This window comes from Primulina huaijiensis, chromosome 14, assembly GCF_012295235.1.
Source record: "Primulina huaijiensis isolate GDHJ02 chromosome 14, ASM1229523v2, whole genome shotgun sequence".
Classification (NCBI taxonomy): Eukaryota; Viridiplantae; Streptophyta; class Magnoliopsida; order Lamiales; family Gesneriaceae; genus Primulina; species Primulina huaijiensis.
The window spans coordinates 11,063,723-11,091,350 of NC_133319.1; the positions used below are offsets into that span (position 1 = coordinate 11,063,723).

Here is a 27,628-nt window from a genome sequence, read left to right on the forward strand (position 1 = left end):
GCATGTCTATATTTCTTTCACTCTTCAATCAAACCATATGGATATTTTTAAACATAGAACATACATGAATTTATTGTAAGAAAACCGAAATACATGAAGGACATTTTCGAAAATGCATGTGCAGAATTTTCTGTTTTCCTTCATGATTCACGTTTCTGTTTGTTTGATGGTTTCAGGTGGTTGGCTCGACCATAGGATCCCAGGGCTGCATCAAGACATGTACTAGGATATATTAGGATCATATTGATCCATTCGTTCAAGCCCCATACCCGCTGGAAATTCAGAAATGACAGCAACTCCCCATTATGCCATTTGTGTGTCCCGATGTGCATGCTTCTTGTCCAAGGGTGATGTTTCTGATCTTGGCTGCCCTAGGGGCTGTAGCCATGGTTAGAACATCTCCTTGTTATGTCTAATTCATGATCAAGTCGGCCTTTCAAGGCATAGTCCATGGTTGCATCAGTTTTTAAAACAAAAACAAGAACAGCCCCTCGATCCCTTTATTTTCTGCATGAGTTGAGTTTCGGTTTTGAGGGTTTGGATGGGTTGTGGTTGGCTTCTAGACCTTAGCCATGACTCATACAACACCTTAGCATGTCTAGCACGGACCGTGGTTAACCTCATAGCCATTGGATCCGGCATGTGACAGCAAACAAGCGAGGTGCCCCTATGCATGCAGCTTGGCCCTCGGGTGGCAGCAGGGTAACGTTTATAGTGTTGCTTGGATTGTGGCTGGCCTAGGGCCCTTAGCCATGGTCCAAACAACACTTTGGGATGTTGGGAAGAGGCTCTGGTCGGTGGTTCAAGCCCCAATGGCCATTAGCCTCGCCAACGACGCAAGGAAACGCTAACACAGCTGCTGTATTTTTGTGACAGCAAGTTGTGCTGCGGTTCAGAGGTGTGTTTCGAGTTCTTGGTTGGCTTTTAGCCTATGGCCTTGGACTGGACAGTGCCTCACCAAGTTAGGAAGGTCATGTTTTTGGCCGTTTGTGATTCGGAGCATTTTAGAGGTCGTACGAGAATTTACGGTGCAGTGTGCCAAAGTGACTCTCGAAAGAGCGTTTCACGTTTTTGGCCTCCATTTACTAAATTTCGAGTACTGTAAATTTAGGAGAATTATTTCATCATTTTTAAGAGTATTTTAATCATGACTAAACGTTGGTTTGGTGTTGGTTCGGGTTGGCTCGGAGTCATGATTAAATACTAAGACAGTGGGCGTAATTGTCTCGTTTTTGGATTCAATTACAAAGTTTGGTCAAGAAAAATCAATTGCATATTTTTCATGTTAGATTTAAGTCGCAGCGAGCCTGGGAACGATCCAACCCATTTTGTAAAATTAGTACAGGACATTTAATTAAGTTATTTAATTATATTACGTGCATAAAAATAGAAATTTTCATTTTTGAGATTTATGTGATATTGCTTGTGGCCATTGTGCTATTGTGGGATTATTACTTCACTCGGTCGCAAGTTACCGGTCTGTTCAGTTTTGTACCACCCAATATACTGTGGCATTAGTCTGATCAGACGATTTGTATTTCACCCGGTCGTCAGTTACCGGTCAGTTCAATTCAGTTCAGTGCAGTTCATGGGACCACTTGCGTAGAACATAGTCTCAACAAAATTATCATCCAGACTATTTTATTACAGAGCTCTATTGGGCTAACAGTCCACTTATGATTTTCAGCTCAGTTATGCACGTATTTATAATTATCCATGATAAGATATTTACAGTTCAGTTATGCAAATACTATAATTCCTCATGACATGATATTTTCACTTCGCATGAAATTTTATTATTATATATTACTTGTTATTTACGATATATGCATGCTGAGTCTTTAGACTCACTAGACTTGATTGTTGTAGGTACCGATGATGTCGGGGCCGAGGGCGGAGATCAGTGAGCTAGCTTGGGTCGGCAGTAGTGGAACCCGAGGACCTCAATTTTAGTATTTACTATTTTGGCTCAAACATTTGCATCGTTGTTGAATTATTTTTTAATTATTATTCAGCAAACAAACAATTACTTCCGCTGTTATTTTAAATGATTAAACTTTTATCAGTTATTTATTTATGAATGAGGCATTGTAATCTATTAAGAAGAAAATTTTTGAATTTTCCACAAATTTTCAAGTACGTATTTAGAGGCCTCTACACATTGGTTCATCGAGGGTTGCATATTAATTCGATAACTATGTGACACATATAATAGTGGCATCGCGTGTACTATTGGAGAACTCCTTATCCAACGTACATCTCATACTCTGGCCAGAGATTCCATGCACTATTATTATATTAGATCACATAGGATATCCGCACCTGTAGGTGAGCGGTGAATCCCCGACTACAATGCACTAGCTCCTATATGTTTCTTAACTGTACCCAACCTCGCCACCTGATGACTCTCCTGGAGCCAGTTAACGAGTCAAAGCACAGCCCTAGCATATAGAGCCTTAGTGTTGTCCCGGGTCGTAAGGACTAATGGTGTACAATGATAACCACGGACTTATCCTCTCGATGAATGATAACCACTTAGAAAGTTCGATGGAGGGTTGTTCGGTATAATCATCATATGGGTACCCATCTGCATGTTTGGACATCTTTATGACCTTACCAAGAAACGCAGTACACAACATCACAGATGCTATTCTGGAGCTCAAGCGACCTTTATCCATGTTTTAGGCGGCTGAATCGACTAGGAACGAATTTAGATCATACAGTGTTTACAAACGAGTTTCAACATCGAATTACGATTCATTTGTATTAAAGTATAGACAATGTCTTTATCTATGTTTGATAACATGGGTATACAGATAAAGAAATAACAAACCATGAAATAATGAATTATATTAAAATAAAGATTGTTAATTACAACTGAGTCAATAAAATCCCTAGCCAACAGTTGGATTACAGGGCATCTACTCTAACAATTGCAACCATACAATTGAATCAGTACAGTAGTTTGGTCCTACAGGTATGTTTGAGCTAAAGTTATAACTTTTTCCACCTCTTCATACTGAAATTAAAGATTTTTGTTAATTTTTAATTTTAATACCCGCCTGTTCATTTCAATCTGCTCCATTGTTGGTGAAAATTATGGGGATGAGGGTTGATCTATCCTACACAAGGAGAATATTTTTGTCTAGCATACACTGTTGGATGCATTACTACATGTGGAAGTCCTACATAAAATACATATGAGACTCATACATTCATCGTACTATGGTACACAGGAAGATCTTTTCTTGTTGTTGCACAGGGTAAACTGGGGATGGGTATTTTATTTTTTTTATCTTTACTGTGTATGAGCATGAGATCTCGTAGTGTAACTAATAATACGTCCATCCATAAGATATTATATCTGAGAACTTCTTTGTACTACAAGAAAAAATGGTTATATTGACATTTTCTTAGTGACATTTTTAAAATAATGTCGTTATTACATACATATCATGACATTGGTTAAACTTAAAATTTTTAATAAAAAAAATATCAAATTAGATATGTTATAATGACGTTTTTAATGAATACAACTAAAAATTCTTATTTTTCCCACTCATTTCCAATTTTTTAATCTCTCCTTCCATCATCTCTCACTCTCACCCCCATACGTATCTAAAAAAATTTCTCTCTCCAACAATCTCATTATCTCACCCCAAATCGGCTTCCTTCCAATCCCTTACATCATTGCACAACACCACCTTCTGCCACCAGAGCCACCGTGAATCATGGCTCATGACATGTAGCATCGGTCTAAGCCATGAATCGAAGGATTTTAGCATCGATTCGGGCGATTCAAAGCCCTAGAGCGAGTCTTGTTTCTGCTATTTCTTGTGCCATCTTGTTCGAGATTTCCAGCCTAGTTCTTGGTGAGTTTTCTTCAGTTTTGACAGTATTTTCACCTGTTGTTGAGCATTAATCTAATTCATGATCGAGCTCAACTTTTCCCTGTTTTTTCTCACGGTTTCAGTGGTGAACAGTGACTTTCGGCAAGTTCAGCCGATGCTCCGCTTTCTACTCGAATGTATAGGCCTACGACCAACAATTTCATTATTTAAGGCTATTGATCGAATCGCAAGATCTTGTCCTCCCAACAAATTAACATAGCAGTTGCCAATGTCTTTTGCTGGATTAACTAACATAAAAGATTTTTAAATACATTGTATTATCACCTTTAATCTAATTTAATTTTTTGAAATTCTCTAGTTTATTGAATGGTATTGCTACTGCGTTGCATTAGGATAAATGATCTCAGCATAAGTGGGAGAATTCCTTCATTCACAACTGGAAAAAACAATAGAACTTTCTCTTTTTCAGAAGATTTGAATTTCTAGTATTTTTTCTTGGGACTTGCATTTTTTTCCTCCTTTATTTTACTCTCTTATTCAGCTACTTGGTGCAGATACACCATCTATCCACTGGTGACCATCAAACCTCAACCGATTGAGTTCGATGGATTTTCCTTAAATCAATATGATAAACTAAGTAAAACACATGTTCCTTAATGAAAATAAATGCTTCTTTCACAACAATTTGATTTGTAAATGTTTCTAATTCTATGAACTGTGTATGCTGAGTTGGATAAAATGAGGACCTTAACCTCTTGAGGAAAAATGACAATTGACAATGTTGGAATTTACTGGTGTTGTACATTGAATGCTTATTTGATGGAGATTGGAGGTATTATAACCTACATTGTTTTGGCTATTCAGTCCATTTTGATTCTTGAGCACTCCTTAGAACTATTAAAATTCGTCTCATTTTGTTACACTCTTGCTATTGTATCATTCAGATATTAAACTGACTGTTGTGATCATGTTACTATTTCAATTGTGTTTTCTCCTACCAGAGTGCACTCCTTTTTTTCTTGAAAAAATTAAAAACTATTTATCTGAAAATTAATGAAAAATGACATTCTAAATCTGTATCGACTATATTTTTCTTTCATTCTCATTGACAGGGATGTCAGTTTCAATAAATTCATGGGAGGGATTCAAAATAACATTTCCAGAAATCTGAAATTTGTGTGAGTGTTACTATAATGTTCTGCCATTTTTTTTAATGAAGTATCATCTGTAGAGAAAGAATCTATCCTGATGGAAGTATAATAATATGCAATAAATCAGGCTTTTCTCTTCTTACTTAACCTGGTTCACTTCGTTTCTGGTGCATTTTCTCAACCAATAATTTTATTCCCGGCCAACACGTTTCTAACAAAATGATCTTACGGTTGTAGTTTTTTGACTTGCAACATGCTGAGTGGAAATATACCTGGAACAATCCTGAAGGATGGAGGCTACATGTATGTTTTGTATTTTAATAATCATGAGAAAATGTTCTTGTTCAAAGGGTCATCAAAAGTGAATACACAGTAAGATGCATTTCGGCTACTTATTGTTTTTTGCCTCATTAACGGTCAATAATATGGACTAGTCTGAAATATAACAAGTTGGTAAACTTGAGTTCTCTCTGATGGTTACTCTTCCCATGCTTGACCTTTAACAGAGGCCGAATCCTTCCATGTACTAAGGATTTATTCTGTCCTAGATGTAAGTATGCTATCCTTTTCTTCCTTCGAAAAAGTAGTATGTTTTTTAAGTGAACAAAATGTGATTATATCATTTTCGTAATTTGGATTTTGATTATCCTTCATTATTTTTGGTTGGTTTCAGTGTATAGAGCCTCTCTTCTCAATAACTTTCTTTCGTTTGTAACCTGAGAATTATTAAAATTATGGTGGATTTCTCAGTGTGCTGTTTTTGGTTAAATAGTTTCTACCATGTCTTTTAGCATGATGTTGCGTGTCGTGTTATTGCAAGATTGAAGAAGGAAGGAGATGAGGCTAGGTCATTATTGGCACATACTGAAAGAAAGATTCTCTTGTATTTTGCTGCTCCAAATGTTGCTGCATTAAGCAATGGGAAAAGAGTTTTTTGACTCGTTCAGTTAGCTTCGTTCTTTTCTAAATTCTTACTCTAGATATCTAATTTTGCATGCTTTCCTTTGCAGCTGAGGATGATGAGATGAGACCAGATGGGAAAAGAATCCGTTCAGGAATCTCGAGTAGTATTATTTACGATCTTACAGACTGTAATGCTTTTCTTCGCAACAAAGGAAAAAGCCCCATGAATTTGAGGTTTTGGAAACATTGTTCATATATTATTGTCAATTGCCCTTTGTAACTTTGTTTTTTATGCCTGATGCGTGATTCAAGATATCACAATATTTCTTTCGAAAGTAGTTGATGTTAGATATGTTGCGCATACATATCTAAGAGTTGTGTGTGAGAACCTGTTTTTTTGTCGTTTGATATTATGTTTGATCTTTTGAAATGATTATTATTTACTTTATATTTTTATATTTTTATTTTATTTCTAAACATATATAAATTGTACTCACAGGTAACAAGAAGACCAAATTTTGTCTAAAATATGATGTTCCAAGATGTTGCTAAGCAAATTTAGTTGTTTTTTGTAATGTAGCAACTTTGTATTTATTGATCGACTTAAATATATCGCAATGAACAGTTTCAGCAATTATATATTATTACCTTGATTTATATTATTTTGATTCATTTTACGTTCTTTAAAAGTTTTAATATTATTTTATGTTAAAATATCATATGTATGAATTGATTGTGAAAAAAAGAATTAGAATATTGTTTAAAAATCTTGAAGTTGAGGTATTATAAAGTGTCCTTATAAACTGATATATGGACATTTTCAGTGTCTTTGTAAATAGATTAAGGAGGCATCTATCATTGTCATTATATATAGTAATAGAAGACGATCAATTGTGTCCATATTAATATAAAACAAAGGCACTTATAAATGTCCTCATTAACACAAAAGGAGGCATTTGTAAGTTTCTTTATTACATGTCTTTAGTGACACTTTGCAATATCTTCGTATCTTTAAATCGAGGCATTTATGATGTCGGTTTTAGTATTATATACTGACACTACAAAATGTCACTAACCTTTAGCCGACACGAGAATAGACAACATTGTTTTCGGGTGTCACTAGAAAATAAATGTCACTATATTCTTAATATAAGGACATTTTTGAATGCCACTAAAAGGCTATATTCTTGTTGTTGGATCTCGGTTTTCTACACGCCCAAACGCAGCGGAAGTTTTAAATTTTTTTTATTTTATTTTGACAATCAAAATATATTTGATTTGGACGCTCGTATGATTTTACGATTAAACATTCATAGGGTGTTAGAATATTATACCTTTGTGAATTAAATCACTTGGCTCCAACTAATCCGGTATAAACCGATTAGCTCTTGATGAATCCTCACGAACTTTCTTCAAAAGCTCCTTTGTTAATTCTTCTAATCAGGTGCACGACTAGATGATTTATTCCTCTTCCAATTTGCACTAGAAAATTGGAAGAAGTTTTGTGTTATCGAATAATGAGAGACGGCTCAAACTTTTCTTCAAAAAGAAGTGGCCGAAATTTTTGAGAGAAAAACTTGTGATTTTCGAAAATTGTGAAGGTGGAGGCTAGGGTTATGGCTTGATCACTCCTATTTATAATTAAGCCAAAACCTAATACACTTAATTAACATTAATAGGCTTGATTAATTAATTGAGCTAGTCCAACTAGTTTAATTAATTAATCAAAGTCCATTAAGAACTTTAATTATTTAGAATGTTGGACTTGTACTCCTACAAGCCCATTAAACATACTTTCCACTATATATTATTTAATATTTAATAAACTCAACATTTGAGTTTAATAAATTAAATTCTCAAATTTTATAAATTCAACTCCTTGAATTTACTATATCGTAATATAAATTCAGCTTCTTGAATTTATTCTCTCAACGGGAACAAACGATCCAGTACTTGTGTGACCCTCAATGGTTCAGGGATACAGCTAGCTGTGGGTTCACAACTCCTTGTGATTAAGAATAACATTTATTCTTATTCGGGCTTACCCTAGTTAGCCCCATTCTTTTCATCAACACCTAGATCAAGAATGTCAGAACTCATTTCTGATTGCACCCATCGGATCATGGTAAGAGCGTCTAGTAGCATAGCCCCATGATCCCCTAGGTATCACTGATTAACGTACAGTACGGTCCTTTCATCTCATATATCCCGATCGAATCTGCAACCATTGGTTCATCGAGGGCTGCATATTAATTCGATAACTATGTGATAACTATAATAGTGGCATCGCGTGTACTATTGGAGAACACTTTCTCTAACGTACATATCATACTCTGGCCAGAGATTCCATGCACTATTATTACATTAAATCACATAGGATAACCACACCCGCAGGTGAGCGGTGAATCCCCGACTACAATGCACTGGCTCCTATATGTGTCGCAACTGTACCCAACCTCGCCACCTGATGACTCTTCTGGAGCCGGTAAACGAGTCAAAGAACAGCCCTAGCATATAGAGCCTCAGTGTTGTCCCGGGTTGTAAGGACTAATGGTGTACAATCATAACCACGAACTTATCCTCTCGATGAATGATAACCACTTGGAAAGTCCGAGGGAGGGTTGTTCGATATAATCATCATATGACTACCCAACTGCATGTTTGGACATCTCTATGCCCTTACCAATAAACGCATTACACAACATCACAGATGCTAATCTCGAGCTCAAGCGACCTTTATCCGTGTTTTAGGCGGCTAAATCGACTAGGAACGAATTTAGAATATGCAGTGTTTACAAATGAGTTTCAACATCGAATTACGATTCATTTGTATTAAAGCATAATCAAGGACTTTATCTATGCTGCTTGCATGGGTATACAGATAAAGTATAACGAAACCATTAAAAAGTAAATAATATTAAAATAAAGATTGTTTATTACACTTGAGTCAATAAATTTCCCAGTCAACAGTTGGCTTACAGGGAATCTACTCTAACACTTGTAGTGATTTATTTTAATAACGTAAGCTTTGAATTCTATTGAGGTAAGATTGCTTTGAAATTATTAGCTGGAAACGAGCCAGAGTTGTTGCGAATGATTCCCATTCTCCTTGGCTGCAGTGTGGATAAAGACTTGGAAGCAAATTTAATAGAAGCAGGAAAAAAGTTCTATATTTAGTGGAAGAAAATGCTTACATCCAATTAATGGAGGTGGGAGCCTATAAAAATCATTTCTATTTTGGTTCTTGATATGATTTTGAATGCGATGTTTCATCATCGGTACAAGTTCTGATATTCAGATATTATGTTTTTTTTATTTGATACTGCAAATATCTGTAATATCCAAGCCTGGTGAACGGTACAGTTTAAGATTTCGTATGTTTATGGATTATTTGGTTAAGATTAAGTTTGATTTAGATGTTAAGAGTTGTGATTATGGGTCATAGTATTGTTGGTTATTATTGTTTTGTGGTATTGTTTATATTAGTTGATGGGTAGTTTTGTTGTATCAGCGTTGCGATTCGATTTTGTTGCATAGAGTTGTTTTGGCCGAGAGCAGATCGCACCCGCGGTGATTTGTGCAGCGCACCCGCGGTCTTTATTGCAGAATTTGTGGAATTGCCGAAGAGACACCGCACCCGCGGTGGGATAGGTACCGCACCTGCGGTCGTCGATTTCAAAAATTTGGTTTAGGTGCCGAAGGCACACCGCACCCGCGGTGAGGTAGGTAGCGCACCCGCGGTGCATGAATAGTAGAAACGTGTTTTCGAGATTTAAGTGATATAATGCAAGAGTTGGTTCATTTTTTCTCATTTCTTCTTCCATTTTCTCGGTTCTTTCTCTCAAGGAGAGGTTAGGGTTTCATTTCCTTTCTTTGATTCAAGCTACTTGTGGGAGTTTTGAAGTGTGAGCAAGGTTCTTATGGGTTCAAGGAGCTAAGGAAAGCTTGTGGTATAGTTTATTCTTGGTTTTGGTGTTGGGAGACATCTTGGGTTTGTTGTTGTGTTGGTTTAATGGATTTAATGTTATAGGTTGGTGATTATTGAGTTGTTAATGGTGCAATACTTGGTTTATTATTGTAGGAATCCAACCAAGGGTATAGATTCAAGTTTCCAAGTGTAGTAAGTGGAATTCATTTCCTTGTGCTCACATGATTATATATGTATTGTGTTTCAATGGTTTTAAAGTGTTATTCCCTTCCATTTGATTCAGGCTATGTATTAATACACCTTGTTGTATATTAGAGACATTCTTATGTCTCAATTATGTTAAAGGGAATACAAAAGAAAATAGAGTCTTCAAAGTGTTTGTTTTAATGGCAAAGAGAGAATTCAAATGTTTTATTGGATTGATAGATACATAGTCAGAGATTGCATGCAATTAGTTTATCAACGACCATGGGCTTATATCCCTCAGAGTTATCGATCTATATCGATGGGATATAGGTACAGAGACAGAGTTACTATATAGATATCAATCCAACAGAGAAAAGAGAAATACCATCGTTATTGTTATTCATTTTATGATATTCATGTTTCAGAGTTGATGGTATTTAATGTTTTCAAAGCCATGTTTTCAGAGTGTGATATGTACATTGCTATGTAAGAGTTCCACTTGCTGAGTTTTATACTCATTTCAGTTATTTCATATGATGCAGATAAGAGCGACGAGCCAGGACGTTGATTGAGGCCGGAGTCATATGCATATAGAGATGGAGGAAGGAAAGATTATTTTGATAGCATTTTGGACATGATCATAAAAATGATATTTTGTTTTTTTTGTTTTATCATTTGATTGATCATGTGTCTACTTTTGACTATATGGAAATGTATTTTAAACCTTCTTTTTTTCAAGAAAAATTTTAAATTCCGCTATTATTTTATGAAATCGGGTCAGAGGGTTACAATACCCATTTTCATAAAGGTGCAACTCAAAGTAATGCTAGCTGTCATTTTTGTCATAAAAAGTTTGTTTCGCTTTTTATTACTTAGCTTAATATCATATTGGTATCGGAATGGGGATTGAGTATAAAAGGTCACAATGTGATGCCTTGCCTCTACTGGAATCCCATAAACGGTGGTGACGGGTTCATCAGTTGTGAGTATTGTTGATATTATGGCTCTTAACTTATTCTTAAAACTTAGCACTTGAAAGTGGTGATTGAATATCGGGATTTCATGGTTTTTTCCAAAACTATCATTGTAACAGTTGAGATTAAAGCTTGTGAGAGTTAAAATGGAAATGAACTTCTCTTTGCCGGATGAGTGGTTGCGAAAAAATTATAAACACAGACGAAGCAAAACTCGTATCAAGATATAACGGTTATACCTAGTGTAACAAATAGTCATACATATTTTGGGGTAATGCATGAGATGCTGGTCTGGCGAGCAACGTTACTATTGAAGCCCTTGGAAATTTATCTCAAGAATTACTCGGTTTTTCTCCGGTTAGTGAGCGCTGTGTTAAAAGTGTTGGATCTCGGTTTTCTACGTGCCCAAACGCAGCGGAAGTTTTAAAATTTTTGATCTTGACATTCAAGATATATTTGAACACTCGTATGATTTTAATAAATAAACATACATATGAATAAAGAATATACCTTTAGTGAATTAATTCACTTGGCACCAACTACTCCGGTGTTAGCGAACGTAGATCTTGTTGTAAATCCCTACGATCCTTCATCAATCTACTTCTTTAAACTTCGAATCAGGTCCACGACCGGATTACTTGTTCCTCTTCTAATTTGCACTAGAAAATTAGAAGATGTTTTGCGTTTGAAATCAAAAACACAAAATGGTTCAAAAACTCATTTGAGAAGAGCCGAAAATTCTAAAATTTTCTTGTTAAGGCTCTCGGATGTGCTTCACATCAAATAAGGATCAAATCCTTATTATTATTTCTAATCATTACTTTACTTAATTAATCAAATTAATTAAGTAAATTAAAGATTCAAAAAATTATTTTGTGCTTCTTGGAGAGGGAATTTTCATGAGTTTCAAGAATGGAGAGTCTATGGATATATGCTAGGTTTTTAGGTCTCCCACTTAAAATAAAACCTTCATGGCCCAATTACCATAATATAATAATTGGGCTCATTTAATTAACATTAATGAGCTTGATTAATTAATTGGGCTAGTCCAACTAATTTAATTAATTAAACAAAGTCCATTAAAAACTTTAATTATTTAGTATGTTGGACTTGTACTCCTACAAGTCCATTAAACATACGTCCCACCAATTTTAATTTAATATTTAATAAACCCAAATTTTGAGTTTAATAAATTAAATTCATTATAAATTCAACATTTGAATTTATTATATAAATTGTAAATTCAACTCCTTGAATTTTATCACCTCCAAAATTTAATATTTAATAAACTCAACTTTTGAACTTAATAAATTAAATCTATCATAAATTCAACATTTGAATTTAACATTTAAATCATAAATTCAACTCCTTGAATTTATTATCTCCAAAATTTAATATTTAATAAACTCAACATTTGAGTTTAATAAATTAAATTCGCAAATTTTATAAATTCAACTCCTTGAATTTATTCTCTCCAAATTTCATAAATTCAACTTCTTCAATTTACTATCTCATAATTTAATTATCATAAATTCAACTCCTTGAATTTACTATATCATAATATAAATTCAACTCCTTGAATTTATTCTCTCAACGGGAACAAACGATCCAGTACTTGTGTGACCCTCAATGGTTCAGAGATACAGCTAGTCGTGGGTTCACAACTCCTTGTGATTCAGAATAACATTTATTCTTATTTGGGCTTACCCTAGTTAGCCCCATTCTTTTCATCAACACCTTGATCAAGAATGTCAGAACTCATTTCTGGTTGCACCCATCGGATCATGGTAAGAGCGTCTAGTAGCATGACCCCATGATCCCCTAGGTATCACTGATAGTGCCTACAAGAACCAGTCGATTATGATTAATGTACAGTACGGTCTTTTCATCTCATATATCCCGATCGAATCTACAACCATTGGTTTATCGAGGGTTGCATATTAATTCGATAATTATGTGACACATATAATAGTGGCATCGCGTGGAAAACTCCTTCTCCAACGTACATCTCATACTCTGGTCAGAGATTCCATGCACTATTATTACTTCAGATCACATAGGATATCCACACCCGTAGGTGAGCGGTGAATCCTCGACTACAATGCACTGGCTCTTATAAGTGTCGCAACTGTACCCAACCTCGCCACCTGATGACTTTCTTGGAGCAGGTAAACGAGTCAAAGCACATCCCTAGCATATAGAGCCTCAGTGTTGTCCCGGGTCGTAAGAACTAATGGTGTACAATCATAACCACGGACTTATCCTCTCGATGAATGATAACCACTGGGAAAGTTCGAGGGAGGGTTGTTCGGTATAATCATCATATGACTACCCATCTGCATGTTTGGACATCTCTATGCCCTTACCAAGAAACGCAGTACACAACATCACAGATGCTAGTCTCAAGTTCAAGCGACATTTATCTATGTTTTAGGCGGCTGAATCGATTAGGAACGAATTTAGAATATGCAGTGTTTACAAATGAGTTTCAACATCGAATTACGATTCATTTGTATTAAAGTATAATCAAGGACTTTATCTATGCTGCTTGCATGGGTATACAGATAAAGTAAAACGAAACCATTAAAAAGTAAATTATATTAAAATAAAGATTGTTTATTACACTTGAGTCAATAAATTCTACAGCCAACAGTTGGCTTACAGAGCATCTACTCTAACAAAAAGGAGGCAACATTTTAAGATTCTCGGGGGAGTGGGGGGGGGCACTCATCTTTCAAAGTTCTTTACCCTTCTCTATTCCAGTTATCCTCAGTTCACAATAAACCCATTTCTCATTTTGCTCAGTTGAGAAAATCCCTCCTTTAATTCGGTCGTTTCTTGGAATTTACGTTTTAGACGGGAATTGACGGACATGGAAGTGGATGGGTTTAGTCTTTTAGTAGAGTCCTTATAAAAGGTCAGATTGGTAGTAGGGGCGCCAGATTTTAGAGAATGGGTTGATGATTCTTTGATATCTTCACGGTTAAATTTTTCCGTGAGTCAATTTTTCTTAATAGGGACTTTCCTCGTTTCCATTCTTTCGTGTCATTTGGAAAATGCCTATCTCATCGAAGGTACAATTTTTCTTGTGGGTTGTAGTGCTAGGGAAGCTTCCAACCCGTGAGACATTGCAAAAGCGTTGGGCCACTTGTTCTCTCTGCCCAAGTTGTTGTGTGCTATATCAAGTGTAATGTGTTGGAAAAAGATCAAGAAGTTGCGGGTTTCTTTGTGGATTAAGAATCATAAAGAGTTTGCTATGTTATCGATTATAGACTTAGTTTGAGATTGAAGATTAATGTANTAATATGATCTCGTTTCTTTAAAAAAAACACGGACATAGTAGATCTAAATCAAAGATTACTTATAGTTGGAACTTGGAACCGAGAATGAAACACATGTAAAACAGAATAGAACTTAAAATGCATAAAAGACACATACAAAGTATTGGGGGAACTGGGAACATTACTTTTTTTCTCTGAAGTATTTTCTTCAAAATTTGAGACGTCACGTCCCCTTTTGCAGGTTATTTTGGCAGTATCTCCTGATGGCTTATATAATCAAATATTCACAAAAGTTTTCAAGGCTTCTTTGTTTAAGATGTCATCGCATCCCTATGCTAACTTTGTTGTGCAAGCATTGGTGTCCCACGCCAGAAGTCCAGAGCATGTACGTCCAACTTCTTAAATCTTCATTTCTTTATTTGATTTTTTGGGCTTTTGTACTTGGCTAATTTTTGGATGCGACATTTATCCATATTTCGATTTAAGTAAAAATCACTTTGACCTTTATTTGAGCTGCTATGGAATCTTGAATTCTTGGTTAGCTTGGCTTCTATCACGTATTGCCATGATTGAAATGTTAGCTGCAATTTTGATTTTAATCTAATTCTTTGTTATTATGCGCTTGCATTTTTCAGTTGATCTTTTTATCACCTGCAGGAATAAAGTTTCCAGAAAGATTTTACGAACCTGCAAATGATTTTAAATTGTCGCCCCTTCTTCGACAAATGGGAAAAATTTACGGGTTTGGCCAATGCTGTGGGCTGTGACTTTGGAAAACTCAATATTATTGTGTGTTCTGAACAGTAAATGCTACCTGTTTTGGTCTAAGAAAGCTATCTTGTGTTTTCAAAATTTATTATTTGGCTGTGAGGTGATTTGTCAATGTTAATGCAATGGACCTTGCTGTCTATTTGGTTTTTATGTTAACCTTTCTGAGTTTTTAATGTTAAAATTAATATTGTGGCACATTTTTCACCACATGATGTAAGATGATAATATTTGCTAATCTTTTATGGTTCCCACTTCCCTGATTATTATTTTTGGCAGATTTGTTCGGCAATTAACAATTCCTTAATCACTGTACTATCCAGGTAAAGGTGATTTGGGAGGAACTAGGTACTAAGTTTAAGATTCTTTTCGAATTGGGAAAGTCTGGAGTTATTGCGGCTCTTCTTGTTGCTAGTCAAAGACTTCAGATCCATGAGCACGAGGTTTCTAATTCCGTCAGTTTCTTTTCTACGTTTACTCGAGCTCGCATTTCTATATCCTGTAAATATTAAGATCGTCTATGAGAACTTTTATTTGACAAAATAATTAGTTATATGGACTTTTTATTCGGGTCAACTTTTGATCACCGCATCCCTTTTTTTAAAGTAGTTTTTTTGGTCATTATCATTTAATTTTTGACTATTTTTTCAACATCACCCTGGCAGTGTTGTCAAGCCCTTTCTGATGCAGTGCATAATGCGGACGAGCCTTCAGCATCCATCTTTCCACGGATATTGTTTCTTGACAGTTACTTCTGTTCTAATGATAAAGCCAACTGGAATTGGCCAAATGGCGTCAAAGTGCAAGTTCTAGATTCTTTGACTTTGCAGTCAATTTTCAAATTCCCAAGTGTATGTGACCTTTGCTTTTCCTTTTTACCCAATAATAGTGTAGCCTTGATATCCAGTAACTGTAACGATCCGAAAATCAGACTACGTATAAGCCATGCATAATTATTGTTATTTAAATTTAAAAAAATGAATTTTTATAAATATATGAAGTGTTTGGTTTATTTTAATAAATTTTAAGTCATGATTATTTATTTTAAAAGTAGATGTTTAGTTTTATCTTTTCAGGATAAATACGCGAGGCCGGACCGGAGTTTGGAGATTTAATATAAGATTAATAATAAGAAAATATTCCTAAATTTAATTTAAGTCAAGAAATAATTTAATTTAAAGAAAAAGAATGTTTTAGGATTTATTAAAATTAGTTGGAACCAAGTTATTAAATAAATTCTTTTAGGTTCAATATTTAATTAAAGCTAAAAGTTAAAATGTGTAAACAATTGGGGAGGAATTAATTTAGGCTTAATATATTTAAGAAATTAAACATAACATTTAAATACTTAAATTTTAAGTCAAGCATGCCATGCAATATTCTATTCTAAATTAATTTGTCATTCATTAAAAATATATATAATGAGTGTATTAAACCTTAAGAATTTAAAATGCAAGATTAAAACACTATTATACCATGCAAGAAGTAGTAATAATATTTGGTTAAGACAATTCAAAAATTGTAGTAAACCTCATTCAAATTTACCACTAAATGGTTTTCATAGTGTAATCATTTCTCACTTTTAACCTCCATAGTTATGGGTAATATATGCACCATAATTCTCCTTGAAGCTCCTCAGCCCATATTGCTAGCAAATAAACGTGAATAGACAGCAAGAAGGAGAAAATGTATCGGCTAGCAAGAGGAATGAGAATCATTTCAAATTGCATTCAAAGCCTACACTTGTAACTCCCACCTTAATGCATATAATGACACCTTTTAACACTCACCTTCATTGTCTAGCAAACCCACACTCTCACCCTTGAAAAATATCAGAAAATAGCAGCTTAGATTCGTGAGTTAGTAGCTGGAATAAAAGAATAATAGCAGCTACAGCAAGGTGAAGAAACAATTCAATTCCCATTCAAATTCTCACTTGTAACTCTCAACTAAATGCAATTCAAGACTTATTTAACACCTCTTATATCATTCACCTTCCCTACCTAGCCTTCCCCCACCCTTACATTCGAAATATCAGAAAGAACCAGCTGTTGAAATCGTGAAAACAGCACAGAAATAAGAAAGGAAATCCAACTCCGACTCCGCCGCTCGTCTTTGTCGTATTGATTTGTTTTGTGTCAAAACAAATTTCAGGCATGTATATATTGTTTCTTTGCTCTTCAATCAAGTCCTATAGATATTTTTAAACCATTATATAACCATGATTCAAGCAAAAATCACGAAATTGACAGCAAGTTCCCAAGTAAAAATCTGCACAGATTTTCTCAACTCATTTGATTTCCAACTTCACGGTTTGAGATGTTTTGTTGATTTCAGGAGTTGCTTCGATTCCAGGCTGCCAAGGCTGCTTCTAGGCATAATTTAGAACGTGTTAGGGTGTTTTCGGTTCAGTGTTTTAAGTCCATACACACACAAACAAAGAAATTACAGCAACTTTATTCTTTAGCAGCAAAAGTGAGTCTCGGTTTTGGCTACATGAGTGGTTTAAGGGGGTGTTCGAATCTTGGCTGTCCTAGGGACGGTAGCCATGGTTGGAACACTACCTTAACATGTCTAGGATGTGATCAAATCATTTTTTTAAAGCTGGGTTCACGGATCCATAAAAATTTTACCAAAACAATTCAAGTGCATTTCGGTTCTTCATATTTCTGTGTGAGTGAGTTTCGAGTTTCTAGTGTTTGTATGGATGATGGTTGGCTCCTAGCCCGTAGCCATGGTTCATACAACACTCCATCATGTCTAGATCGAGACATGGTCAATCAAATGGCCATTGGAACGACCCAAGACAGTAAAACAAGTCAATACATCACACTACACAGAAAGTTGTATTCTCGGTTTGAGCTGTGCATTGTCTTAGGTGATGGCTTGGTTTGTGGTTGGCTTTTAGCCTTTAGAAATGGTCCAAGCCATGCCTTAGGATGTTAGTAAGAGTCCTTGGGCGGTGGTTCAAGCCCATAGTCATTAATTTCAGAATTTTTACTACAAACACACAAGCTGCTACTGCTGCCTTTTTGACAGCAGCTTTGGGTCACGGTTTTGGTGGTGGTTTGAGTTCTTGGTTGGCTTTTAGCCCATAGCCTTGGACTGGACACTACCTTAATGAGTTAGGAAAGTCGTGTTTTTGTCCGTTTGTGATTTGGTCGAGTTTAGAGGTCGTACGAGAATTTACGGTGAAAGGTGCCAAAATGACTCTCGAAAGAGTGTTTTATGGTTTTGAGTTCCATTCACCTATTTTCATGTTTTACAGTCCTTGTGCATATTTTTCAGTATGTTTGGGGTATTTTTAATCATGGTTAAACGTCGGTTTAATGTTTGTTCGGGTTGGTACATGCTATGATTAAAAATCAAGTTGTTGGTCCGAATCGTCTCGTTTTTGGTCCAATTGTCAAGTTTTGTGCAAGTTAAGATTTATTGCATGTGTCACATATTAGTAGTAAGTCGCAGCAAGCCTGGGAACGATCCAACTCATCCGATAAAAATAAGGTTTTAATTATATTACGTGCATAAAAATATAAAATGTTTATTTTTGAGATATATGTGATATGTCTTGTGGCCACCTTACGCTTATGGGTTTGGAAGTCGGTAGGCGCAACCGAGGACCTCTCCACCCGGTGACTTACGACCGGTTTATGATTATGTATGGGTACGGACATCCAGTCCAAGGGCTGTGATTGATCTCTACCGCCCAGTATACTGTGGTTTAGTCTGATCAGGCGCTTACGTTATGTTATGGGCCACTTGCTTAGAAACATTATCTCTACCAGAAAATTATGATATGACATGACAGAGCTCTATTGAGCAAAGCTTTTACGTATGATTTTCAGATATGCACGTAGTTATAATTATTCATGATACGATTTTCACCATGCGCTTTACGATACTATATTTTTACGTTGCATGCGATTTTATGATATATTTACTTGTTATTCACGATATATACATGTTGAGTCTTTAGACTCACTAGACTTGATTGTTGTAGGTACTGATGAGGTCGAGACGGAGGGCGTAGACCAGTGAGCGATCTTGTGGCAGCAGTAGTAAACCCGAGGACCTCATGTTTTAATTTATGCACCTTTTATTATTCAAACTCAGTTTTAATACGTTGGATTATTTTTAAATTGTTGTTTGAAAACAATATTTGCTTCCGCTGTTATTTTAAAGTTAAAATTATTTACATGTTTATTTTATAAATTGGGCAAGTTATTTATTTATTTAGAAAATTTTTAATAATTCCGCAAAATTATGAATACGAAATACGGGCCTTTACAGTTGGTATCAGAGCCTATGATCTTGTAAAGGGTTGTACTACTACTGCTCTCGAGAAGCTCATGAAGTCACGTCTTCGGTCTGTAAGTTTTACATTTACGCATTTTATTTAAAGCATGAATTATTTTAACAGCATGTTTTCATGAAATGTTTTTACGTTCAGATTTTAATTGTTCAGTGTTTATTTTAAAAAAATAAATAAATTATGGAATTATGCATGTTGGGTACGTTTGGAATTGGACATGTCTAAGAATTCGAATATTGGGCTTTAGGAGAGGTTGAAAATGATTTGACTATATTAATTTTTAGGTCAGTAGTGTTGATGTCCTCCTTATGGGTTATAAGTTAATCTTGAAAATTATGAATGCTTTTGGGACTTGTAGAATTTCTAAGAAATTATTAATGGTTCTTGGTTGCTAGTCGAGTAAATTTTTGAGGATTTCATATAAGTAATAGCGATTCGAAGACTACGACAATCTTTAGGATTATAAATGTACAATTTGAGGATTTTAAGTATCTATGGAAATGTAAGATTAATTATGAGAATTTATTTAGGATACATGCTCTACCTAGTTAGATTTAAGGATGGAATTGCATGAATTGAGAATTTTAGGGACCTAATTGTAATAACTAATAATTTGAGGACCTAAGTGCAAAAAAAAATTCTAAGGGACTATTTTCGAATTTACCAAATTTTGGGATTAAATTTCGAGTTCGAGAATCTAAAAGTTTAATGAGGTAAAGATGGAAAATTTTATGGGGACAATGATGCAAATTTCGAAGAGTTGTAGGGCCAAAATGTAAATTGGGAGAACTATAAGGGTCAGGTTGCAATTTTCAAAATTTTAAGGATTAAATGCGAACTTTTGAGGAACACTTGGGATTTTAAGTATTTATAGAAATGTAAGACGTGTTATGGGAATTAATTTTGGGTATAATAAACTTAAGACTATTGAACCTTATGATACGGGAAATCTATAAAATGAAATTGGGAATACTGAGGACTCATGGGTAATTGTGGAATTTTCGAGATTTAGGGAAAAATTGGATGATATTCGAGGAAAGTAAGAATTAATTTTAAAATCTTAGGAAATTTGAGAACTTATCTAGTAGTAAGTGAGAATTGAACGGTTTAAATGGTAGGAATTTTCGGTTATTTAGGCTCGAAGGAAATATAGAATATTTAGATATTGGGATTATAATGTTATAATGAATGGTAACCAAGGACATTGTAGGATGAATCAATCTTAGGCATGAAAATTTAAGCGTTAGTGAAATCATGTTGTGGCAAATTAAGGATTTAAAGTGATGCCGATTTAAGGTAAATTTGATCGGTTAGTTAAGTTATAAGGATAAACATTGAGTTAGTAAATTTTGGGAACATAAGTTTGATGTGTCACAAGTTTTAGTCATGATCTTAACATTTAAGATTATACTTTGTGAGAATTTAAAATTTTTAGGAAAGTTGGGTACGATGATGGTTAGTATAATTGGTAGACGCACGTAAGAGGTAAGGTAGACACTTTGTCTTGAGAGATTTTGGAAGTCATTAACAAACTTGGGACTGAACGGATATGCGTATTGGAATTATTTTATTCAAAGCTATTTGGATTAGGTAAGTTTGAATTTCAAATTTATGGGATATTTGTTCATACGGAAATTTTGAGTGAAATAAAAACAAAAGGGAATTAGTTGTGTTCAATATAAGTTATCAATTGATGAATATTAAGATTTTTATCAAGTAAGGAATCTAAAAGCGTGATATGGGGATTCTAGAATTCTATGGGTTATAAGTGAAATTGATTTATTAGAGTTAGTCTAATGCTACCATGGGTTAACTTATTAAGTTTTATACGCTAGTATTAATTAAGCATTAAGGATACGTAAGGGTGCGACGTTCGCTTCAATAAGGAAAGTCCCAGGGTCTTAGGTCTCAACTTTATTCTAATTGAAAAGGAAATAGTTTAAGCATGTAATTTGTGCTAGAATAATTTTATTATTTAGGTGGAAGATCGGTATCGTATATTTTGGGTTTTATGGATTAAGACCACTCGAACTTAAGATTTGCAACAACGTTATATTGGGATGCACTTCTAAATAGTTAGGTTAAGTAAGTTTGGAGCGGTAAGATAAAGATTCGATTCAAGGATCTTAGTCTAATATTATTATGGGGTTGATATAAGGTTTAAACTTTTAAGTGTTTTACTAAGACCTCCTAAGTCGAACTGCATGAATGCCAATACTTGGACTTGAAGCTTTAACATATCTTGAATTCAATAAAGTTAAGAAGGGATGCTGTTAAGATTTCAATATTGAAATATAATAGGTCAATGAACATCTTGGGTATGTTATAAGAAAAGTAAGGCGCGTTAAATTTGGACATCCACCTCTAGTATGAGGAATTGCGGGATAAGTCAAAATTCGGGGCTATAGTTGAATAGAACTACGTTACCATAAGTTGTTTTAAGTTGCGATTCACAAACGAGGATTTTGGTAGAAAAATTTATTTAGGAAACGTAAGGACAGCCTATGACTTAATTTTTATCAGAGTAGCGCAGCGGTAGCGTGGATTGTTGGGATAATAGAATTAAGAATCTAAACTTTTGGATTATCGAGGATTAGCGAATTTCGGGGACGAAATTCAATTTAAGGGGGGAAGATTGTAACGACCCGAAAATCAGACTACGTATAAGACATGCATAATTATTACTATTTAAATTTAAAAATGATTAATATATAAGGGTCTAATTCATTTTGATATTTGACAAGTCATAACTATTTATTTTAAATGCAAAAGTTTAGTTTTATCTTTTCAGTTAAATACGCGAGGTCGGACCGGAGTTTGGAGATTAGAGATAAGATTAATAATAAGAAAAATATTCCTAAATTTAATCTAAGTCAAGGAATAATTTAATTTAAAGAAAAAGAATGTCTTAGGATTTATTAAATTAATTGGAGTCAAGTTAGTAAATAAATCATATTAGGTTCAATATTTAATTAAAGCTTAAATCAAAACAAGTGTGGATAAATTAATCTAGGTATAATATAGTCAAGAAATTAAACATAGCATTTAAATACTTAAATTTGAATCCATGCAAGACCATGCAAGAGTTTATAATAAATTAAATGGTTAATTTACTAAAATATATAATGGGGGTGTTTAAAACCTTAAACATTTAAAATACTAGATTTAAACAACATTGTACATGCAATATTAGTAACAATTTAGTCAACCCATAAAATATTTCAAAGGTTGATAACTCTCCAATTAAACCATTTCTAATTGGACTTCATGGTGTATTCATTTCCCCATTTTAAATCACTAATTAGTAGTAATTTCAAATACTATAATTCAAATAATTGTTCCTCAACCTATTAGTCTAGGGAATGAGCTGGAACGTGCAACAAGAATCTGGAAAAAAAAATACCCAACGGCAGCAAGGAATGAGTAGCCATTCAAATTCATTCAAAATTCCATTAACTTGTAACCTTCAACTAAATGCACATCAAGACCCATTAATCCCCACTTATAACATTCATCTTCATTACTTACATATCATACACCATAGGCTCAAAAATATCAGAAAGAATCGGCTGCTAAAATCCTGAACATGCTGCAGAAAAATAAGAAAATGAATCGGCCAACCTATGGGAGTAAGAAGCAATTCAAAACTCATTTAACTTATTGACTTGTAACCTCCCACCTTAATACATATTATGGCACCTTTAACACCTCTTGTAACCACCACCTCCATTACATAACATTTTCCCCATTCCTATGACCGAAATATCAAGAAGAAACCAGCTGCAGAAATCGTGAAAATCACAGCAGGAAACAAGAAAAGATATCCAACTCGGTTCCGTCGCGTCGTATTGTCGTTTTGATTTGTTTTCTTCAAAACAAATTCCAGGCATGTATATATTGTTTCTTTGCTCTTCAATCAAGTCCTATAAATATTTTTAAACCATTATATAACCATGATTCAAGCAAAAATCACGAAATTGACAGCAAGTTCCCAAGTAAAAATCTGCACAGATTTTCTCAACTCATTTGATTTCCAACTTCACGGTTTGAGATGTTTTGTTGATTTCAGGAGTTGCTTCGATTCCAGGCTGCCAAGGCTGCTTCTAGGCATAATTTAGAACGTGTTAGGGTGTTTTCGGTTCAGTGTTTTAAGTCCATACACACACAAACAAAGAAATTACAGCAACTTTATTCTTTAGCAGCAAAAGTGAGTCTCGGTTTTGGCTACATGAGTGGTTTAAGGGGGTGTTCGAATCTTGGCTGTCCTAGGGACGGTAGCCATGGTTGGAACACTACCTTAACATGTCTAGGATGTGATCAAATCATTTTTTTAAAGCTGGGTTCACGGATCCATAAAAATTTTACCAAAACAATTCAAGTGCATTTCGGTTCTTCATATTTCTGTGTGAGTGAGTTTCGAGTTTCTAGTGTTTGTATGGATGATGGTTGGCTCCTAGCCCGTAGCCATGGTTCATACAACACTCCATCATGTCTAGATCGAGACATGGTCAATCAAATGGCCATTGGAACGACCCAAGACAGTAAAACAAGTCAATACATCACACTACACAGAAAGTTGTATTCTCGGTTTGAGCTGTGCATTGTCTTAGGTGATGGCTTGGTTTGTGGTTGGCTTTTAGCCTTTAGAAATGGTCCAAGCCATGCCTTAGGATGTTAGTAAGAGTCCTTGGGCGGTGGTTCAAGCCCATAGTCATTAATTTCAGAATTTTTACTACAAACACACAAGCTGCTACTGCTGCCTTTTTGACAGCAGCTTTGGGTCACGGTTTTGGTGGTGGTTTGAGTTCTTGGTTGGCTTTTAGCCCATAGCCTTGGACTGGACACTACCTTAATGAGTTAGGAAAGTCGTGTTTTTGTCCGTTTGTGATTTGGTCGAGTTTAGAGGTCGTACGAGAATTTACGGTGAAAGGTGCCAAAATGACTCTCGAAAGAGTGTTTTATGGTTTTGAGTTCCATTCACCTATTTTCATGTTTTACAGTCCTTGTGCATATTTTTCAGTATGTTTGGGGTATTTTTAATCATGGTTAAACGTCGGTTTAATGTTTGTTCGGGTTGGTACATGCTATGATTAAAAATCAAGTTGTTGGTCCGAATCGTCTCGTTTTTGGTCCAATTGTCAAGTTTTGTGCAAGTTAAGATTTATTGCATGTGTCACATATTAGTAGTAAGTCGCAGCAAGCCTGGGAACGATCCAACTCATCCGATAAAAATAAGGTTTTAATTATATTACGTGCATAAAAATATAAAATGTTTATTTTTGAGATATATGTGATATGTCTTGTGGCCACCTTACGCTTATGGGTTTGGAAGTCGGTAGGCGCAACCGAGGACCTCTCCACCCGGTGACTTACGACCGGTTTATGATTATGTATGGGTACGGACATCCAGTCCAAGGGCTGTGATTGATCTCTACCGCCCAGTATACTGTGGTTTAGTCTGATCAGGCGCTTACGTTATGTTATGGGCCACTTGCTTAGAAACATTATCTCTACCAGAAAATTATGATATGATATGACAGAGCTCTATGGAGCAAAGCTTTTACGTATGATTTTCAGATATGCACGTAGATATAATTACTCATGATACGATTTTCACCATGCGCTTTACGATACTATATTTTTACGTTGCATGCGATTTTATGATATATTTACTTGTTATTCACAATATATACATGTTGAGTCTTTAGACTCACTAGACTTGATTGTTGTAGGTACTGATGAGGTCGAGACGGAGGGCGTAGACCAGTGAGCGATCTTTTGGCAGCAGTAGTATACCCGAGGACCTCATGTTTTAATTTATGCACCTTTTATTATTCAAACTCAGTTTTAATACGTTGGATTATTTTTAAATTGTTGTTTGAAAACAATATTTGCTTCCGCTGTTATTTTAAAGTTAAAATTATTTACATGTTTATTTTATAAATTAGGCAAGTTATTCATTTATTTAGAAAATTTTTAATAATTCCGCAAAATTATGAATACGAAATACGGGCCTTGTCAGTAACTTTTCAAAATGTCCACTCAACTTCTTATTCAATGGGACTTGACTTTTCAAGAGAAAAATCCACACATTGATGCAATATTTATGAGAAGAGTTTTTTGGATAGCGGCATAAATGTGCTAGATATTTTTTTATATTGTTTTCGATTTTGCATTATTTTTTTATTTGCTAGTAAGATACTTTATTTTTGACAAATTTGGTTCATTATTTTAATATTTTTTGCATGTGTGTATTTTCAGACACATTGTTTTCTGCATGTAGGAATACATAAAAGTTTTTATTGTTGGCATCATATCTTTAGAGGTTAACCATGTTGTTGAAGTATCAAAGGATCCCACTGGTAACCGGGTAATAGAGGCCTTTCTCAACTCAGATGCTTTATCTAAGCAGAAGCGCAAGCTAATCATAAAGTAAGATTTAAACCGTCTTAAGTTGCACCTTATTTTCAATTGCTTATCTCATGCATGCCGTTGTGCTATTAGATCCCATGCAGTGCCAGGAATAGCTATGTGAAGAGTGTGTTCAGCTTGATTAATAAGCCAAAACAGTTTGCAGAAATTAATCGATAGCTACCCGATAAAGTTACTTTTAAAACAAAAGCATAACGCTACGAGTAAATTGGATTATGAATCTATCATCAATTGTTAATTTTATTGTCTTTCATCCAGTGTTTAGAGGGTTCATGGTTAGAGGATAGCCGTGCCACCTTTGATGTTCGTTGTATGAATTTGACAGCACACTTGCTATTAATTTACAGCTCACAACATTAGACATTGCTATATAAGTTTCTTTACTTGTTAATCTTTTCAGACTTAAAATTCAAAAATTTCTACTAATGTTCTTTTAATGGACTGCACGAAAACTCGAAGGCTTCAAGGACATTTTGGAGAGCTTTCTGTTCATCCATCTGGTTCATATATAATTGATAAATGCTTCACTGCGAGCAATATATCTCTGAGAGAAACAATTGTATTAGAACTTCTACTGGTCCAAACAGAGCTATCCAAGACTAGACAGGGCCCTTACCTCTTGAAGAAACTTGATGTTGAGAGGTAAGTATACTTTCCATTTCTCATTGGAAATGTTGCTTTGCTCAACTTGAATATTCTCCAAGTTTTTTTAACGTGTCTCACGAACATAAATGTATATTAACAATTAGGTGGTGCAAGAAAAATGATTAAAAATAGACTTCTTGTTTTTCATCCCTTGAATGAGATTGTGTGAGGCATAAAACTTGTTTATTTAATCAGAGTCGAAAAACTTCATGAGGCCTCAACTAAGGAAGTATGCTTTGAATAAATTTTGTCATATAAAATTCATTATAAGATCCACTGTCACCACTTTCAGCATAAAATGTCTTTAATTGTATGTTCGAACTTTCCATAATCTGAATAGTTTTTTTAACCTTTTGTTCATTTTCACCTTGTGCATCAGGTTTCTGTTTTTAATTTAATTTTCGGATATTTAGGAGATTTTGTGTGGGTAAGGTGGCTGAGATGGTGGGAAATGATTTCAAGTTGCCAACATGGGGAGAAATTGTGTGCGATGATCATAGGTTTTTATACTGTACTGGTTAATTTTATTTCTTTTTTTGAATTGGCCCAAGTAACATCATAACTTACCGATTATATGTTTTTTTATATATCAATCTAAATTCCTTGGCAAGGTGTTTTTGGTAATTGATGAATTGCACTCCTGGAATTTTTCTCGTTTTCCAAAGGAATTCCATTACAAGTCCGTTAACTGATATATAATACCCTTTATTGCTCACTATTAGATTCGTGAGGCGCCCGGAACAATAGAGATCAAGTCAAGCTTCTAAAGTATCCACTTACAAGGATTTCCAGGCAGCATTTGGACCAAAGGGGAGACAGTCATCCCGAAGCTCTGACTTTCTGGCTGATACAAGTCACAAGTCACAAGTTACAACCCGAAACATTAAAGGGCATGAGAAACGAGATCGATAGTTTTTTCTCTTCAGGTTCCCCATTTTTGGCTCACCAGGGTTCCACTAAACACAAAAGGTCATTCAACAAGCGGGTGGCAGAAAGCAATGGGTTTCCCAAAGAGACGGCATCCATGATGATTCTTTCAGAAGAAAATCCAAAAAATTAAAAGTAGAAATGGTTAGTAGCTTTATTGAAAATGCAGTGTTGGAGAATTTCTTGGCACGGGGAAATCATCTACTGGTAAGAATGAGAAGAAATCACTCATGGGATGGATTTTGAAATTGTTGGGCAATAAGCTTTTGA

At 34.9% G+C, this 27,628-nt stretch overlaps 1 protein-coding gene and 1 pseudogene across 11 annotated transcripts; both read left to right on the forward strand.

Annotated features, from left to right (window-relative positions):
• The first annotated feature begins 93 nt into the window (after window positions 1-93).
• Window positions 94-27,628, forward strand: LOC140957973 (pumilio homolog 23-like; annotated as a pseudogene).
• Window positions 3,547-6,562, forward strand: LOC140956729 (probable LRR receptor-like serine/threonine-protein kinase RFK1). 11 transcript variants are annotated; one of them, XM_073413591.1, is made up of 7 exons: window positions 3,550-3,872; window positions 3,974-4,027; window positions 4,964-5,029; window positions 5,240-5,374; window positions 5,509-5,552; window positions 6,013-6,139; window positions 6,405-6,562. In XM_073413591.1, coding segments are annotated over exons 2-7 (378 nt in total). In that variant the 5' UTR covers window positions 3,550-3,872; window positions 3,974-4,025; the 3' UTR covers window positions 6,409-6,562. The 11 variants fall into 11 exon arrangements, 6 of the variants coding, with proteins under 6 accessions (XP_073269690.1, XP_073269692.1, XP_073269689.1 ...); XM_073413589.1 differs by lacking the exon at window positions 6,405-6,562 and having other exon boundaries at window positions 3,547-3,872; window positions 3,984-4,027; window positions 6,013-6,361; XM_073413588.1 differs by lacking the exon at window positions 6,405-6,562 and having other exon boundaries at window positions 6,013-6,361.